The sequence below is a fragment of the Orcinus orca genome, chromosome 2, assembly GCF_937001465.1.
Source record: "Orcinus orca chromosome 2, mOrcOrc1.1, whole genome shotgun sequence".
Taxonomy (NCBI): domain Eukaryota; kingdom Metazoa; phylum Chordata; class Mammalia; order Artiodactyla; family Delphinidae; genus Orcinus; species Orcinus orca.
In genome coordinates this window covers 122,302,631-122,323,141 of record NC_064560.1, presented here as the reverse complement: position 1 = coordinate 122,323,141, position 20,511 = coordinate 122,302,631, and the positions used below count along the sequence as shown (strand labels likewise).

At 35.4% G+C, this 20,511-nt stretch overlaps 1 protein-coding gene across 12 annotated transcripts in view; it reads right to left on the bottom strand.

Moving 5' to 3' along the window:
* DPH6 (diphthamine biosynthesis 6) overlaps positions 1-20,511 on the bottom strand; it is a 443,901-nt gene that overhangs the window by 336,787 nt on the left and 86,603 nt on the right. For all 12 annotated transcript variants that reach the window (XR_007475334.1, XR_007475333.1, XR_007475329.1 and 9 more), the window contains exon 4: positions 208-281. Coding sequence is in view for 4 of the 12 variants with exons in the window: in XM_049705488.1 (XP_049561445.1) it covers positions 208-281 (74 nt within the window). In the remaining 8 variants the exon portion in view is untranslated. The remainder of the gene's footprint in view (positions 1-207; positions 282-20,511) is intronic.

The window sequence follows — 20,511 nt, the reverse complement described above, 5'->3', positions numbered from 1 at the left end:
TTATTGGGGTATAGTTGTTTTACAATGTTGTATTAGTTTCTACTGTACAGCAAAATGGAGTTCCCTGGGCTATACAGCAGGTTCTCATTATTTATCTATTTTATACATATTAGTGTATATATGTCAATCCCATATTGATTTTTTATTTATTCACATTCTTAAAATACATAAACTTTAAAAATATAGGACAAATTAACATTTTCTTACACATTTTCTACTCGAACATGCTGATAGTCAGAGAGTATAGCACCTACTGATATTCCCTCTACTTCTTCTTTTTCCTGAAAATAAAGAAAAAAATATGATTAAAAAATAAATAACATGTGGCTCTGTATCATTTTTTAAAAATTATAAATGAAACGTGTTTCATTTAGAAGACCACCTTGAAACAGAATAACTTACTGGAAATGCACTCCACATTCAGAGATAAAGAAAGTATATTAAAAATATATATATTTAAGTCACCCTCTCAGCTCTGGGGGGAAATAATTATTCTTTTTACCTAAAATCCAAATAATTGGAGACCATTTTCCATGGAGAAGATAAAGGAAGCACTTCCAAAATGTTTTCTCACTTGATATATTTTTAAAGATTCACTGATGTTTGATAGAAATTTCCAAGAAATTTCTATTTAAGGACAATGTATTCCCAGGTTGAGTAACTTTTTTTAAAAAAATTAAGCAACGGTATAAGTAGACAAAGGAATACAATGATTTTAATCCATATCTTAAAATGATTGACATAGGAGCATCCAGGAAGCAGCGATGATAGAGGCATTGCCTGTATAACAGTACAGAATAGTGGATAAAGAAATCTAGGATGAGAAGGAAGCAATGAATTATTATCAGTAGAGCTGAGAACATCTAGCAGTATATCCAGCAGAGTCCCCCAGGGATGAGGACTAGTCTATCCAACATAGCCATTAATGACATGGAGGAGAATGAAAATTCAAATATGATCAAGTCTACAGATGATACAAAGCTAGGATGGATTAAAAAGAAAAGAAAATCAATCAAGTACCTGGATGGATATGGACAACCTGGGGATTTGAAAGGACAGGTCTAAGATGAGATTTAATGTAAAGAAGAATAAAACAATACCCTTAAGGAAGAATCACACACAACACAGGTATAAACTAGGGAAATGTTACCTAGAAAACAGATATGAAGAAAGTGACTGGGGGGTGATTACTAATAACAAACTGAATAGAAATTCTCTGAATAGGCATAAAAGAAAAGTCATCCTAGCCTATGGAGTACAGAAGAAAACTACGTCAGAGAGATGACTTCATTATTAACACTGGTCTTTCCAAACTTGGAAACCTACAAAAAAGAACAATAGTGTTTCACATAAAAATAAATGTAATACTTGGAGACATTCTAAAATAACCCCAAAATGTCCTAAAATGATGCCATAATAAATAAACAAAAATGCACAACAGGAATCTCTCATGTCTTTGAAGATAAAGCCAATTTAAAATTTCCCCTCTAAAATGACAGAGAAACATCTTCCCAAACCTCGCCAAAATAAAATGATTCTTTCTATTAGATAAGGATTCCAGGAAAAGAGCTATTTCCTTTGCCTTCCTATTTCAGCAACTTTGTGAGAACATTTGCTTGTAACCTTTCTCTAACCTTCCTAGCCATTTTCTTTTCATAAAAGTCATTGTATTACTAGAAAAAAGCATGGCATGGTGATCCTCATTAAATGCAAATATGGCATAGGATCATAGAGTAGTGAATAATGTTATCAAAAATCAATATTTTAGTTATATTCTTTTACCATATATTGTTTAACTGCCAAAAGAAAATATAAGGTACTGAATAGTATGTGTGTGTGTGTGTGTGTGTGTGTGTGTGTGTTTCTCTATAGATCATGAAAACAAACACAAGTCATTGGTGTTTTTCTTTCTAAACTAAGTCAAGCCACTGTTAAAATAATAATTGGCATTTACTCTCCACTTAAAATGTGTTAATGTTCTATAATTCTCATTTAATGTTCACTACAACCCTAAAATAATTATTTAATTCTTCTTAGTCTACATGCATTGTGAACATTGAGTAATATAATACAGATAAGTAACAGTGACTAGCATCTAGTGAGCACTCAGTAAATATTTTCTTCTGTCATTATCATAATCTTTGTTATCAATAATACTACTTTTATAACTACTTCTGTTACTACTTCTACTATTACTACTACTGACCACCACCACCACTACAACTAGATAAAGGCCTAACTTGACCAACAAAGCCCTTCATTCCTGGGCTTTATCTCTTGCTCATTATCACTTTTTAACTAGCTTACTAACCCATGATAGTTAATTTTATGTATCAACTTGACTAGGCTAAGGGGTACCCATTGCTGGTAAAACATTATTTCTCTGAGGAAGTTTCTGGAAGAGATTACGATTTGAATTCGTAGACTGGGTAAAAAAGATTGCCCTAACCAACGCAGGTGAGCATCATCCAACCTGTTGAGGACCTGAATAGAACAAAAAGATAGAGGAGGGGCACATTTACTCTCTGCTTGAGCTGGGACATCCATTTTCTTCTGTCCTCAGACAACAGTGTTCCTGGTTCTTGGGCCTTTGGACTCAGAGTGGAATTTACAACACTGGCCCCCATATTCTCAGGCTTTTGGGTTTAGACTGGAACTATATACTACCAGCTTTTTAGGTGTCCAGCCTGCAAATGGAGAGCATGGGACTTCTTAGCTTCCATAATCAGATAAGTTAATCCCTCAAAATAAATCTCTTTCTATATATCTTTATATATCCTATTGGTCCTGTTTCTCTGGAGAACTCTGACTAATACATAACCCTTGACAACCAACTCTACAGTCCAGTCACAAATGTTTCCAACCTAGTGAGCCCTGAATAATCCAAGGATAAGTAAGACTTCTGTTGAATCCTTAATCATTCAGAACATACTACTAATTTTGAAGTGAGACCTATAAAAGATAAAAATCTATCACACAGTCAATCTACTCTGCAGAAAATACAAAGCTAAGCTCAGGTCCCACCTGAGCTACCAGACTACCAGAATAAAAGGTGTTATACCGAGGCAGCATAAAGACATAGCCAAATAAATCACCCTGTGACATAACTGAAATAAAAATAAATGTGCTGCAGGGACTTCCTTGGTGGTCCAGTGGGTAAGACTCCACGCTCCCAAGCAGGGGGCCCAGGTTCAATCCTTAGTTAGGGAACTAGATCCCACAGGCATGCCACAGTGAAGATCCCGTGTGCCACAACTAAGACCCTGTGCAGCCAAAACAAATAAATATTTTAAAACAAACAAATAAATAAATGTGCTGCAGAAAACAGTTAATATAGAATCTGAGACCCAGAAATTTGACCAGATTCGAACCAACTTCCCATGATCAATCCCATGCCCACTAAGCAACCTTAGGTTGCCTTGTTACTGTCAAACCCAGAAAGATTATGCTAATCCATAAAAACAAGCATTCTCATCCACTCAACAAAAATGGTCTACATTATAAATCAACAAACTGGCATTCAAGCCTATACATTAGTCTTAAATGAATTTGGTCTGTATTTGTCTATACTAAAGAGACTGATAACTTCTTGGTACATTGTCAAAATCAAGTCTCTAGTCTGGAGAGCTATACCACAGTACTCACCAAAGTAATATTTCCAAGCTTGACCAGCCATGTAACCTCTTCTAACAATAATGCTAATTGTCATGTCATCATTCTTTAATGGTTCACCTAATATTAAAACATGTAACCAAAAATGTTTTATATGTCCATACTATGTGCCAGTTTAATAAATAAGATTAGCTCTACTGTTGGGAGATTAAGGCACCAAAACTAAGTAATAAAGAAAGTGATATGAAAGCAAAAAGTTGGGGAAGGTTTCACAGAAGTAGACTTCAGGGCCTACTCATCAAGGATATATTTGATTTTGTTGAGAAAGGAAAGAAAGGTAGTAGGGAACAATTCAGACAGAGTGAAGAATATGAACCAAGGCAACAAAATAAAGTGTTTGGCATATTAGGAGGCGGTCAGCAGTGTGGGGTAGCTGGAGCTGAAAGCACACATCAAGAAGTGGAAGGAAAAAGGATGGAAAAGCAAATTGGGATCAGATTGGTCAGAAATGTGGCTTGCATCCTGAAGGTAACAGAGAACCCTTCCCTGTAGAAAATTTTTTCTGACCAACTCCTGCGGTACAATTCACATACAATAAACTGCATCTATTTAAAGTGCACAATTCAGTGAGTTTTGACAAACCCACACCCCAGTGAAACTGCCACCACAATCAAGATTACTGATTACCCCCAAAAGATACCTTGTGCCTCTTTGCAGCCCAGCCCTTCCCCTTTACTCCTGGCTTTATACAATTACTGATCTGTTTTATGTCAGTATACATTAGTTTACATTTTCTGTAATGTTATATAAATAGCGCCCTACAATACGTATTCTTTGTTTCTAGCTTCTTTCACTCAGTGTGATTTTGAGGTTCATCCATGTTGTATGTGTACCCATAGTTCATTCCTTCGATTCCATTTTAATCCATTGTATGGATATGCCACGTTTGTTTATCCATTCACTTGTTGACAGATATTTGAGTTTAAGGTTCTTATGAATAAAGCTATGAATGTTACTTTATGGCTTTGTGTTAATATATGTTTTCACTTTTCTTGAGTCACTAAAGAATTTAACAAGTGAGATATGATATTTATAAATAAAAAGATAAAACGTGGCGACAGTGTGAAGGATTGACTAGAGAGTAGGGAAACAGAAGAAGGAGCCTAATCTGAAAGAACTGAAGAATGGAGATAAGAGGACAAACTCCAAAAATGATTTAGAGACAAAATTAGTAGGACTTGTGAACAGTGACAAGAAGCACACATGAAGCATGGGGCCAATGACTGTAATTTAAGTGACTATTAACTGAGAAAGGAAATATAGGTCTTAAAAGAAAATACTGAGTTTATTTAGCAACGTACGTGTTGTGTTCAATTTGTTCGCTAGGTATCCAAAGTAGGTAAGACCATTAGGTATATTGAGTACAGTCATCCCTCCATATCCATGGGTTCTGCATACATGGATTCAACCAACAGTGGATCAAAAATATTTTTTAAAAAATTTTCTAGAAAGTTTCAAAAAGCAAAACTTGAATTTGTCACACACTGGCAACTATTTATAGAGCATTTACATTGTATTAGGTATTATAAGTAATCTAGAAAGGATTTAAAGTATGGTAGAATGTGCATAGGTTATATGCAAGTACTGTGCCATTTTATATAAGACACTTGGGCATCCTCAGATTTTGGTATCCACAATGGGGTCCTGGAACCAATCCCCTGTGGATACCGAGGGATGACTATACTCTGGTGCTCAAGAGAGTATAGAGAAAGATGGGGGTGCTGTCAGCATGTAAGAGAACTGGAAGCCACAGGAGCAAACAAGAACCTCAAGAAGCAGGACATAGAGTGAGAAGAGGGTGAAAAGAGGGCTCAATGTATGACCCTGAGGGTGCAGTGACTTGTAAGAAAAGAAGGAGAAGGAAAATTCAGTGAAGACACTGAGAAAGAGTGGCCAGGATAATAAGAGACACCACCGGGATAGAGTAATGGTGTGTGCACAGAATTTTGTTAAAATTTCTTAGCAACCCTTATAATGTTTATCTACCTTGGAGCAGGGTTGAGGTTAGTAACGAATATAAATGATTAATGACATTATGTGCTGCTGTTTCTGGTACTCGGTGATGCTACTGTTGATTTTATTATTTCCTGAGTTGAACTTACACATCCATCATCAATAGTGATAATGGCCTCAGCTAAACAGTTTCCACTTGTGTCTGGGAGTCCCTGTGGCTTAGTAATGTGCCAGACTATTTAGGGCCCAGGCCCTTGTCTCTAACTTCTCTATTACTGACATTACTAATTTTTATTTTTGCCTTCTTTGTTCTTAACTACTTTATGACAGGAATATAATTTAATACGTGTTCAACTCTCCAAATTCTCTGAATTGTGTTGAATTTAGCAATAGATACTCATTAATTGATTAACCATATTTATTTTACTGAGGGTCTGAAATTTATTCGTTGAAGAATTTGGCAATAATATGTGTCAAGTGTTGTGTTCTTGCTTTCATTAAACATCGACAACTTTCCCCTCAGTGGTCATAACCAATTTCCTAATTGTAAAATATTGTAAAATACAGTGGTTCTGTTGAACTTTCTACAGAATTTGGTACTATGTATACAAGAAAGAACACAAGTATGGTTGGCAGACAGGCCTTAAAGGCTGGTTATTCTACTTACCAGCTATGACAACCTGAATAGGTTAATGTCTGTGTTCTCACATATTAAATAAGGTTAATAATATTTTGGATTGTTATAAGGAATAACTGAGATAATATATACAAAGCCCCTAGCACAAATCTTGGTATATAATAGGAACTTGGTAATATTGTTACTTTATCTTACTTTTTCATCAAAATTCTGTTTCTATGCACACACCATTGTTGTGTCTCATTATCACGGCCACTCTTTCTCAACATCTTTACTGAATTTTCCTTCTCTTCCCCTCTCTTCTTACAAGTCACTGAACCCTCAGGGTCATATACTGAGCCCTCTTCTCACTCTATGTCCTGCTTCTTGAGGTTCTTGTTTGCTCCTGTGGCTTCAAGTTCTCCTACATGCTGACAGCACCCCCATCTTTCTCTATTCTCTCTTGAGCATCAGAGTACAGTTGTCCCTTCGTATCCACAGGGATTGGTTCCAGGATCCCACTGTGGATGCCAGAATCCAAGGATGCTCAAGCCTTTTACATAAAATGGTGTAGTATTTGCACATAACATATGCACATTCTCTCACATACTTTAAATCTTCTCTAGATTACTGAAAATACCTAATACAATGTAAATGCTATGTAATAGTTGTAAATACAATGATCAGATTAGCTAAGCAGACATCACAAGTTTATTTGTTGCTTAGATCACTCTTTTTTCCCAATTCTGTCAATGTGAAACACACCTGCAAGACTGCTGGGGAGCTAGTCCAGGCAGCTACTGACCTACCTCACCAATCATAACAATAGAGAGTTCACTTGCAAAAACAGACACATACTCAGAAACTGGTACAAAACACAACTTCATTATTACTATTTCTACACCTACTTGTGTGCAAAAGGGCAGTTATACCAAGGATTTATTCAGAAAGAGCAAATATATCAATATATCAACACTCTATTTAAGAATCCAAGGTCAACCATGCTTCTCAGAATACATTTTAACTTCTGGAGACCAGAAATAGACCAAATTGTATAATGCTTACTTCTGAATAGTAATTCATTTTTCCTATTTCATTTCCAACTTTATACTTCCTCAAATATTTTTACAACACGTGTACTACTTTTCAATTAGGGTGAAAGTTATTAAAATCCACATATGCATTGCACATATTCATCTCTTATCCTATGTGCTGGTAAGCTAGCAGACAAAATTATTCATGTATTTATTATACAGTAATTTATAAAGGCCTATTGTGACAGGTCCTATACTAGGAAGGATGAAACACATTTGAAAACAGCACAGTTGCTAACCTTAAGAAGTTAAAATCTAGTGGTGAGGGATGTGGCAGAATGGACACATTAAGAAATCAAGTAAAATAAGTGACATTAGTCCATATAGAGCATAATGGACCACAAAGGAAAGAATTCTTGCTGGGGGAATGATATTAGAAAATACTTCTTAAAAAAAAAATTATACTGCAAATACTCAACAGTCAAAAATGTTGATTCTTTGTCCTTGACCATAAGAAAATAGGTAACAGCTCCTTCTACTGTCTTCCTCTACCCTCCTTCATATTGCATTTATGTACAAAATCCACCAAGTATTTTTTCTTCAAAGAAATAAATCTGGATCTAAAAAGAAATACATACAATTTATTAGCTAACCAATCTACATAATACTAATCGTTTATCTCCATTTGGTATCCGATTGTGTGGTTCCATCTTCCATCGAAAACAGCAATCAATAATCATCAAAAATATATGACCATGTCTATCTGTCAAGGCCATGGGGAGGGTCCTGTGCCAGCCTGGCACCTTTCTTCTGTGGCTCCTGGGATGCTCACTGCTTTTGGCCTGGGCCTAGATCCTCAGAAAGCCAGAGTCCTCTGCTGGGTGGACAGCTGCCCTGAGGGCTCCACGAAGCTCCTGTGAGCCCAGCCCAGGCCTGGCCCTAGAAGTCCAAGCCTTTGCACCAGGCAGGGAGCTGCATCAGATTATGAGGGCCTGCCCATATAAGTTTATAACCTAGTCCTAAAGCCTTATTAACTACTAAATCTTATTGACTTCTCTTAAAATCAATACCCTAAGGTATCAGGAACACAAGGATAGAAACAGGCTTCCACTCTGAAATGTACTTGATGTGTCCTCACGCAAAACTCTACCATATAACAGTTAAAGGGCACCCAATATAGAGATTGGGATGATGAAGGCATTCAGTCATATGGTAATAGCGATAATTACAAGAAATTTAGACCCAAATTAGATTTATTCACTCAATATTCACTTATTTTCATAATGAAGAGTTGATTCACAAAGCCAACAACATAAACTTTTTAAACAACTTTTAAATTACAGCTTATATAAATGAGGATTATTATTTTTTATGTTTTTTAAACAATTCCAGCTCTATTGAGTATAATTGACAAATAAAATTGTAAGATGTTTAAAATGTGCAACGTGATGAAAACAAGCTGTCCCTTTTTACAGATGAAAACTAGGCCTACTTATTCCAAAGATGAGAAGATATGCAGCTTGCATTTATTGGGGATATTATTTTCTTTGAAAAATGCCTCAGTTACCAGTATTATTCTGTTAATGAGTTCCTGCCTGTTGAGAAAAAAATGAACTGCTGAATTCAAAATGTTTTTCATCTGAAAGGCATTCTAACATTTTTAATATGAACCATTCATTAAAGAAGCACACTTGCATTATAGCTCTGAGTGGCGATACTTGGACTTATGGCAGCATGACATTATTAAATAAGAAACATTTGTGAATGTCAATGATATTCTGGGGACTGGATAACTAAACAAGAAATTTATGTGGCCAGTAAAGCACTAGATGATTTTTCCTTAAACTTCTAATTCTTCACTTTAGTAGAATTAGACCAGTCCAGGTTAGTAAAAATAACCACAGAAATGAATATTCTTTTATATGAAATAATTCTGAAAGTAACACTGAGAATTTCCAAGTGATATATTCAGGCGTCTGACTAAAATTTTTGTTTGACTTGTTATTGTTTTTCTTAGCATCATCAATATAAAATATTTCCAAAATGGGAAACGATCACCATCTGGAGTTCTTCCATTAAACAGTGAGCTCATGACAGGTCACTAATTTGTAGCATTACTGTTTCCCTTTGTGAACTTTCTCAGTTAAATAGGGAAAAATTTGTTAAGGCTGGAAATTAAATGACAAAGAAACTGCAGAAAATCATAATCATTTGTCATTTATTTCCATTTTAAAACGAATGTGTATTCTTTTACTTTTGAGTCTCCATCTGAGTTGCAACAGTATGACACTCCTAGTTTGTAATAAATCAGTCGTTTGCTACAGAGAGTGTGGTGTGTTCCAACCTCAATGGACTTAGAGATTGCTGGTCATCCTAGACCAAATTCAACCTGAAATGAGACTGAACAGAAGTCTAGAACTACAATTATTTATTATTTTTCCTTTAGTTTCCCAAGAATATTCATCTTGCTAACAAGAAAAGTAACATTTTGAGGACTTCTGTGAAACTCTAACAACAACATACATAAATAAATAAAGGATTAAATTGTTCATCTTTGTTGGAAGAATAAAGAATCAAGAAGTATTCATTTCTAAACAAACAAGTTTGGTAGAAGGTGTTTAATCTGTTTAAAAGCTGCTTTCTGAACTCATTTTCTATGCTCTTAAGAAAACTTCCTTTGATTAGAGATAACTTTTAAAATGCAACTTATATAAATGGGGATTATTATATTTTACATGTTTTTTAATTATTCCAGCTTTATTGAGGAATAACTGACAGGTAAAATTGTAAGATACTTAAAATGTTCAACATGATGATCCATATTATTGTGAAAGGATTCTGACTTAACACATCTATCACCTCACATATTTAACTTTTTTCTTTCTTTCTTTTCATTTTGGTGAGAATATTTAAATCCTACTCTCAAAGCAAACTTCAACTTTACAATACAGTATTATCAACTATAGCCACCATGTTATATATTAAATTCTCTGACCTTATTCATATTATAACTGAAAGTTTGCACCCTTTTGCCAACCTGTCCCTGTTTCCCACATCACCCACCCTTTGGCAGCCACCTTTCCACTCTCTGTTTCTGTGAGTTCATCTTAAAAAAACCTTTGTTTTTTAGATTCCACATATAAGTGATACCATGCAGTACTTGTTGTCTTTATCTGGCTTATTTCATTTAGCATTTAGCACGCCTTCCAAGTTCATCCATGTTGTTGCAAAATGTCAGGATTTCCTTCTTTTTCTAAGGCTGAATAATATTCCATTATGTACATATATCATACTTTCTTTATCCATTCATCTATCAACAATACTTAGGTTGTTTCCATACCTTGGTTATTCTGAATAAAGCTGCAATGAACATGAGAGTACAGATATCTTTCAGAGATAATGATTTCACTTCCTTTGTATATATGCCCAGAAGCGGGATGGCTGGATCATATGGTAGTTATATATTTAATTTCTTGAGATACCTCCATACTGTTTTTCCTAGTGGCTGTCCAACTTACATTCCCATCAACACTGTAAAAGGTTTCCCTATTCTCCACATCCTTGCCAGCATTTGTTATCTTTTGTCTTTTTGATAACAGACATCCTAACAGGTGTGAAGTAATATTTCATAGTGGTTTTGGTTTGTATTTCTCTGATAATTAGTTATTTTGGGTACCTTTTCACATACCTACTCACCATTCATGTGTCTTCTTTGCAAAAATGTCTATTCAGGTCCTTTGCCCATTTTTTAAATTGAGTTACTTGGGTTTTTTTCTTTTCTTTTCTTTTTTTTTTTTTTTTTTGGTTATTGAGTTGTCTGAGTTCCTTGTATATTTTGGATGTTAACCCCTTATCATACATGCAGTTTGCATATATTTTTTCCCATTTCATAGAATGCCTTTTTATTTTCTTGATGGTTTCTGAGGCTGTACAGAGCTTTTTAGTTTTATGTAGTCCCACTTGTTTATTTTTGCTTTTGTTGCCTTTGCTTTTAGTGTCAAGTCCAAAAAATCATTGCCAAGACCAATGTCTAGGAGTTTATCCCCTATGTTTTCATAGTAATTTAAAAGTTTCAGATCTTACATTCAGGCCTTTAACCCATTTTGAGTTGATTTTTATCTATGGTGTGAGACAGGGATCCGGTTTCACTCTTTTGTATGTGGCTAACTGGTTTTCCCATCACCATTTATTGAAGAGACTATTCTTTGCCCACTGTATATTCTTGGCTCCTTTGTCAAAAATTAATTGACCATATATGCATGGGTTTATTTCTGGGCTCTGTATTCTGTTCCACTGATCCATGTGTCTATTTTTATGTCAATACCATACTGTTTTGATTACTATAGCTTTGTAATATAGTTTGCCTCCATCTTTGTTCTTTCTCAAGATTGCTTTGGATATTGGGGATTTTTTGTGGTTCCATAAAAATTTTAGGAGTTTTTTTAATTACTTCTATAAAAAATGTCACTGGAATTTTGATAGGATTGCACTGAATCTATAAATTGCTTTGAGTAGTATGGTCATTTTAACAATATTACCTTTCCAATTGAGCACTGAATGTTAAGTACATTAACACTGTTGTGCAATTGGCTTTGCATTTTTAAATTATTACATAGGAATATTGATCAGAAAAGTGTACAGAAGCAGAATGACTACTTAGGGAACCCAAAAGATATCTAAGTAAGAAACGATGAAGGTCTAAAGTAAGACAGTGGTTATGATGATGACAAGGAAAAGGCAGATTTGTGATACAAGAAAAGATCAACAGATTTTGGTGGCATGTGGCTGAGAAAGAAATCCAGAATGCTCTCAAGTTTTTGGCTTGGTCACTTGATGGAGAGCAATGACGTTAATTTTATAAGAAACACACAAATTTGGGGAGGAATATGATGAGTACTATTTTGGACATTAAGCCTTACGTGTCTTTGGTCATTCAATGAGAGTTGTCCAGTAGACAGTTGAGTATGGAGCTCAAAAAAAAAAGATATAATTGGGTGGTAACTGAAGCCATAAGAAGAGATGGGGTCAAACGGCAAGGAAGTGTAGACTAAAAGAGGGTGAAAAATGAACCACGAGGAACTATAACATTATAAATTGGGTAGAGAAAGAAGGGTCTTGAAAGAAAGCTAAGGACAGAAAAACAGAAGGAAAACTAGGAGGGGAGGATATCACAGAAGACAAGGTCAAAGAAGAAAAGTTTACAAGTTCCCAAAGATTGGGAGTGAAAAAGAATAAAATGTGTCCACTGGATTTAGTTGTTACTGACCTTAAGAAGAGAAGTTGTAATGCATTGCTGTTGATGGGAACTAAGTTGAAACAGCGTAATAGAATGGGCAAGGAGAAAGAAAATAAATATATATAAATATTCCAAAAAGATCTGTTGTAGAGAGATGGTGCAATTGCTAGAAGAGAATGTAGGATTAAGGAGGGATACATAATGTTTAGTATTACAAGTTCACAAAACATAGTGGTGGCACCACCATGAAAATCAGAATTTGAAATAACATTTCCGAGTTCAGTCTTACTTCTACTAACATACAGAAATGCTATCCAGGTCAAGAATGACACGACCATAAGAAAATGTATGTAGCTTCATAATCTCTAAAAGTACGAGTATCCTCCAAAAAGTAAAACAAAATGAGAAAACTTACTTTTACCTCAATAATTGTACTCTCAGAAGAAAAACTTTTTTAAAAGTTTCTAACTTTCCTTTAAAAACATGTCCAAAATTAACCTTATTATAATTACTATAGAAGCTGTGATTTATGGTCAAAAGAATATATGATTTTAAATGTGATCAAGGAAGCTAATAAAGTCCATTATTAAAAAAAGAAAACAGGAAAAGAGAAGACCTGAGTTAAAATACTCAACTTTACAACATACCAAATAACAAAATCTTGTACAAATCTCAACTCTTATACACATAGTTTCTTCATAAAATAAAGATGGTAATCTAGTTCATAGGGTTGTGTGAGGCAACTAGTATAACATATGGAAAAGTGCTCAAATAATCATAGAGCAATACAAATATTTCCTCATTAACCTCCTTTATGTTCTCATTTCTCTGTATTTGTCACTAACATCACCCAGCTTCAAAATGTACAAGTGACCTTAGACTCTCCACCCTCTGTGGGTGCTCACCTGGAGCCAGACAGACATTGAGACTAGAAAGACTCCCCATATCTAGTCACTAGGTATGGCAAATTAGGCATTTCACTGCGTTAGTACTAGTTCAGATCCTCTCAGCTCTCCCTAGAATAACAGCAATGGAGCCATCACTGCTCTCTCTACCTCTAATTTCTTCTCCCTCCAGTTGATCCAACTAACAGATTTATCTTCCTAAAAGCAATCCCTTCACACTTCCCTATCAGCCAAATACATTTCTCTCTCTAATCTACACTTATTTACATAAATCCTTTATGTATCTTCTATTTAGACTGAATGTACTAATTTCCTATCCTACTCTTCTTTCCATTTGCAATTTTCTACCAATCCTCTAGCCCCAATCTCCACTAAATGAAATCCTACTCATTCTTCACAAACCATGAAGCCTTGCCTGATCCCTCTGATCAGAGGTGATCTCTTCTGCCTTTCACCCCTTTACACCTCTTACTCTGTACACTTCTTGAGGCATTTTACATATGTCATTTATGTATATATATAAAATAACAACAAACTCTGTTTGATTCTGTTGGCATCCACAGGCACCCAGTATAGTGTCTTACATTCAATCATCAAAAAAGTACATGAGAATTCAGTCATTTCTATAGATCCTACAATGACAAAAGTAAAAGGATGACTAATTTATTTAGCAATATTAAAGTTATACTTTATAAAATTAGCCTTTGATGACTGTATCAGTCAAAGTACAAGTAGAAAAAAAAAAAACACTCTGAGAATTTAAAGAAAGGTACAGGGAATTAATTACACAGGTTACAGAACTGAGAAGCCAAACAGAGCATTGCGAGAGAACCCAGGAACCAGCAATAGCAGAAAACAGTTACTATCCCTAGGCTGAAGGGACAAGGGAGGACTTTTCCAGAGCCCAGGAACCAAGTACCTGGTGGAAGCTGGAACCTCAGTGGGCCTGTCCAATAAGAGCTAAGCAAGAGGCAAGCCATCCATAGCACAAAATCCACCTAGGCAGAGAAAAAGGGAAGAACCAGGGTTTCTCACTTCCTTCTGACCTTAATCTCCCCAGTGGCTCCTATCTAAGGGAATGCCAGCTACTGGGAGCTCTGGAATCTAAGCCCACTAAGTCCCCTTGGAATACCAAGCAGGGTCTGGAAGGAGCAAAAAAAACAGATATGAAGGCAGAGGCCCAGGACCTGTACAATGACCTTAACAGTATGTAATCATTTAAGAAAATGTTTTTAAAAAGAAAAAAACTACTTATGAAAGTAAAATGTCTAAAAATCAGCAAGAGACAAATCCCAACACACTATTTTTTTTCACTCAGTAGATTATTCAACAAATAATCGAGTTCCTACATGCTCTGCACTACAGATAGAACATTATACAGACATCATCTTTACCTTAATGACCTTACTGTCTAGCAAAGGCTTGCTAGAATAATCAACCTTAATAAATAAGACATAGTAATATAACATAAACTTTGGTGGTTTCCAGCATCACCATATAAATGGTTAAGAACGGTGGGCTACCAGCTCTATTTGAAATGTTCTTTTCTTTTGATTCTCTTAGATACTAATCCCGAAATTGAGAGAAGCAACTTTAACTGACTATACCCAAAATAGAAATTTAGGAGGAATGGTCTTTAAGATGATCAATTTCAACTACAGAATACTTTGCCAGAAGTCAGGAATAGAAAGAGAATCCATGTTTATATATGCTAATTAATAAACACCATGTAGGTCACTCAGCAAACAGGAGTTGTCTCATTTTTACATAAAGTTTGGTAACAATCCTGGGAAAGAAAACTCACAGTGCCAGCTTTAAAAATGAAGCAAGTGCTTTGATTTACATAAGGTTCACCAAATAAATCATTATCAGGAAAAGGACTCAGGTCTCCCAACATTCCGTTATGTTTTCTTTTCATTAAGGAAATGAAAATAAAAGCTTTGATCAGTAATAACATAATCATTATGTTACAAAAAACCCAGTTCCTCCTGTGTTTCTCCTTTACTCTCACACTACTACCACACTCACAACACTTCTGACACCAATGTCAGGGGAGGGTTGTCCCACATCAAGCAATTCTGCAACACCTGCGGAGTGTCCTACAATTTAACTCAACTCTGACACTATCTGCCTGGAAATAGCATTAGATCCCACAGGTTAAGGGCTCAGTCCTACAAGACTGCCCCCACACCTCCTTCAGATGCCAATCGCAAGTAGTAGGTCCCCAGGTTACTCACAATTTCTGTCCCATTTGGCTACAAATCGGAGGTCCCCATGAACATTTTGAACATTCTGAATTTTGAACCAGGTGAATGCATTGCCTATTCAATAAATAAACAAGATTAAGAGCAACTTCAACAGCAAAATCCTCTGAATCTTTTTGCCCTTAGCAAATTTGGCAGGAAACTGATTTCCAAACCAAGTTAATTTTTTCCCCTCTTTAAGAGAGAGAAAAATTCAAGGGAAAAATTCCAATTAGCCTTGGTCTACATATTATTGCCTGAAGTGCTGTTACAACTATAGAGTCACTAGGTTTAAAACTCTAACAGAATGTTGTCACATAAACATATGGAATTACACAAAGGAGAAGCAAATACTGAAGACCAGTTACATTCTTAACTCTTCTTTGCCCTTGATAAACTCAAAAAAAAAAAAAAAAAAAAAGCCACCAACAGACATACCATTATAGTTTCAAGGCAGAGACCGTAGTTTTCAGAATTCTTTTAAGGTTAACCCGCCAATGGTCTGCACATGGTTAGGCTAATTAAGTCAAAGCACAGATCTATTTGCCAATTTTTCTTGGTAGATCATCTTTTAGTTATTCATTTTAGCAACGTGAGGAAAAAGAATGCTGACCACCAGCCAAACAGGGTTTCTCTCAAACCATACTGGAATACTATATAAATGTAGAGTTAAATAATTAAAGATTTTTTTCAATGTTATTAGTCATCAATACACCAGAATTCTCTAATTAATGAATATTAGCTCCATAACTGCATCAGAAAAGAATGCATAAATAAAAAATAAATGCAAAAATAAAATAATAAAGGTCTTCATTCAGAAGATCTTTGATATCAAGAGTTGGGACATCAAGGCCCAGTCCTATGAGGGGAGTAGTTAGAATACTGCCCCTCATGCTACCTGCTCACACTTGGGAGAAAAAACTTAAACAGCTACCACCATTCTTGATTTCCTCTCTCCTTCCAGCTTCATCCCTGCATCTAGATAATGAAGTACTGCAACAACAGACTTAGTAAAGTATATTATCCTGGTTCTAGCTGCCAAACATTAAATATTGCATAGAATAGGGATAGGATGAGAATGAGAGTTAAACAAAACATGGAAACAGTCTTTTATAAGTCTTCTTTCCATACATACATCCAAGAAATTGGTGGTGTGATTTTCTAGTTTCAGGGTCAGTATCAGCTGTAGGGCAGATATGGAAATAAACCTTAAGATCAGCAATGGTTTCAGAATCTATAAACATCAATGTTTATTTAGTTTCCCTGAACTCTCTGCAATCGAAGGCCCTTGGAAATCATAAAACTGGAGAACCTAATCAGAACTAGTATCCCAAACCTGTCAAGGTCTTTCTAGACCGAGTATTGACTAAGATGACACGCAGTTACAATTAAAGAGACTGCAATGCTATTGGGGACATGTTGATTAAGCTGAATTATATATTTCTTAGTTCAAGTCTTTGATATTCTGAGGTCAATTACAGAAAACCAAAATTTTTTGATGCATTTGATGAAAAACGGAATTTTAATGTTGCTTTGAAGCATTTTGTATTTTGCCAGAATTGCAGACGTTAACATTTTAATAGTGTTAATTTCTGCACATAATTCATCAGAGTAACTTGAAATTAACACAGAAAATACTGGATAAAAAAGACAGTCAAGAAGAGGGGTAAGAGTGGCAGAGCAAAAATAGTAATAAATTATAACATGAACCAAAAGAAACCTGGAAAGAATATTAAAAAGCAATGTAAGCCACCATCTCTGCCCTCAACAAGCTTACACGTAGCTGGAGAAAAAGATATATGAATAATACAAAACAGTAAATGAAAAGAACAAAACAAAAAATCTTATAAAAACAAAACAGCAAAACATCGTTGCAAATACCAACCAAGGGTGCATAAGACGTGAAAAGAAAAGATTTGGGACAAGAGAAGGCTTACTAATTTTTAATAAAAGGTATTTTTTAATTTTAAAAATTATTAGATGATTTATAAAAGTAAGAAATTCCTAACTGTTGAGTTCCTAAGATAGAAATAGTATCGTACCAGGTATATATTTTTGATAATCACTAACTATGGGTCATTAGCCAAGATTCCTAATTTCTCTAGATCTCAGGTCCGTCATTGGTAAATAAGAAGTTTAGACTCGGTGTGTCTATTATCCTGATACTGAGCAGCTGAACTAATAAATATGGTTGTGCATAAAGTTAGGATGATGGAATAACAGATGATCTGAGAATATAGAAGGTAACTTGGTCCTGCTGTGTTGAATCAAATAAATAAACCAAATAAACCAAATAAATAAATAAATGAAACACGGCTTCATTTTTCCAAAGCAGGTTATCAAAGAAATCAGTACAAATAAATGCTAGGAAAGATATTTAATTCTCAAATACCAGAAAGCTACAACACTATCAATGTACACACAATCTAAAAATCTTAGTTTTTTAAAAGTCTACACAGAAGCACAAAGATTGGGCTATTTCTACTTGATGATTTTAGTTTATTGCTACTATTGGGTTGGCCAAAAAGTTCCTTCAGTTTTAAAGTAAAACTAAAAGACACATTTTTCATTTTTGTCAAGAACTTTATTGAACAACGTATTCACCCTTTTGTTTTACTACCTTCTGCCTTTTTTTTTTTTTTTTTTGCGGTACACAGGCCTCTCACTGTTGTGGCCTCTTCCGTTGCGGAGCACAGGCTCTGGACGCGCAGGCTCAGCGGCCATGGCTCACAGGCCCAGCCGCTCCGTGGCATTTGGGATCTTCTCGGACCGGGGCACGAACCTGTGTCCCCTGCATCGGCAGGCGGACTCTCAACCATTGTGCCACCAGGGAAGCCCCTTCTGCCATTTTTCAGGCAACTTCATAATTCCATCTTCCCAAAACTTTTTATCTTTTTGAGCGAAGAACTGTTCCAGGTGCCTTTTACGGTCTTCCAGGGAACTGAAATTTTTTCCATTAAGAGAATTTTGTAAAGACAGAAATAAACGGAAATCCAAAGTGCAATGTTTGGTAAATACAGCAGATGACTCAGAACTTCCCAGCCAAGCTGTAACAGTTTTTGCCTGGTCATCAAAGAAACATGCAGTCTTGCGTTATCTTGATGGAAGATTATGTGTTTTCTGTTGACTAGTTCTGGACACTTTTCATCGAGTGCTGCTTTCAGTTGGTCTAACTGGGAGCAGTGCTTGTTGGAATTAATCGTTTGGTTTGCCAGAAGGAGCTCATAATAGAGGACTCCCTTCCAATTCCACCATATACACAACATCACCTTCTTTGGATGAAGACCAGCCTTTGGGTGTGGTTGGTGGTGGTTCATTTCGCTTGCCCCACGATCTCTTCTGTTCCACATTATACAGTATCCACTTTTCATCAACCATGTACAATTTGTTTTTAAAATGGAATATTTTCATTACATTTCAGTAGAGAATCACGCATGGAAATATGGTCAACAAGGTTTTTTTCGCTTAACTTACATGGAACCCAAACATCAAAGCGATTAACATGACCAAGCTGGTGCAAATGATTTTCATCACTTGCTTTGGATATTTTGAGTATGTCAGCTATCTCCCACGTGGTATAACGTTGATTGTTCTCAATTAATATCTCGATTTGATAGCTATCAACTTCAACTTGTCTACTCGACCATGGAGCATCGTCCAGTGAGAAATCTCCAGCATGAAACTTCACAAAACACTTTTGACATGTTCGATGAGTCACAGCACCTTCTCCGTACACTGCACAAATCTTTGTGTTTCAGTTGCATTTTTACCTCTCTTGAAATAATACAGCATGATATGCTGAAAATGTTGTTTTTCTTCTATCTTCAATATTAAAATGGTTACACAAAGATTCGCCAATTTTGATAAGTTTTTTTTTAAATGCACACTGATATGACAGCTGTCATAATACAATCTAACAAAATTGTTTTGAATGATGTTAAAGACAGCTAAGTAAGCACTACTAGAACCATCTTATGTAAAAAACTTAATGAACCTTTTGGCCAACCCAATATATTATATTCAACGTACAGAAGAAAAACTGAATTAAAGGAAACAATCCCATTTATCATCACTTCAAAAAGAATAAAATACCTAGGAATAAACCTACCTAAGAAGGCAAAAGACCTGTACTCTGAAAACTGTAAGATGCTGATGAAAGAAATCGAAGATTATACAGATGGAAAGATATACCATGTCCTTGGTTTGGAAGAATCAATACTGTCAAAATGACTATACTACCCAAGGCAATCTACAGATTCAATACAATCCCTGTCAAATTATGTCATTTTTCACAGAACTAGAACAAAAAATTGCACAATTTGTATGGAAATACAAAAGACCCCAAATAGCCAAAGCAATCCTGAGAAAGAAAAACAGAGCTGGAGGAATCAGCCTCCTGACTTCAAACTATATTACAAATCTACAGTCATCAAAACAGTATGGCACTGGCACAAAAACAGAAATATAGGTAAATGGGACAGGATAGAAAGCTCAGAAATAAACCCATGCACCTATGGTCATCTAATCTATGACAAAGGAGGAAAGAATATACAATGCAGAAAATACAGTCTCTTTAAGAAGTGGTGCTGGGAAAACTGGACAGCTACATGTAAAAGAATGAAATTAGAACATTCTCTAACATCATACACAAAAATAAACTCAAAATGAATTAAAGACCTAAATGTAAGACTGGATACTATAAAACTCTTAGAGGAAAACATAGGCAGAACACTCTTTGACATAAATCACAGCAATATCTTTTTGGATCCACCTCCACGAGAAATGAAAACAAAAATAAACAAATGGGACCTAATGAAAGTTAAAAGCTTTTGCACTGCAAAGGAAATCACAA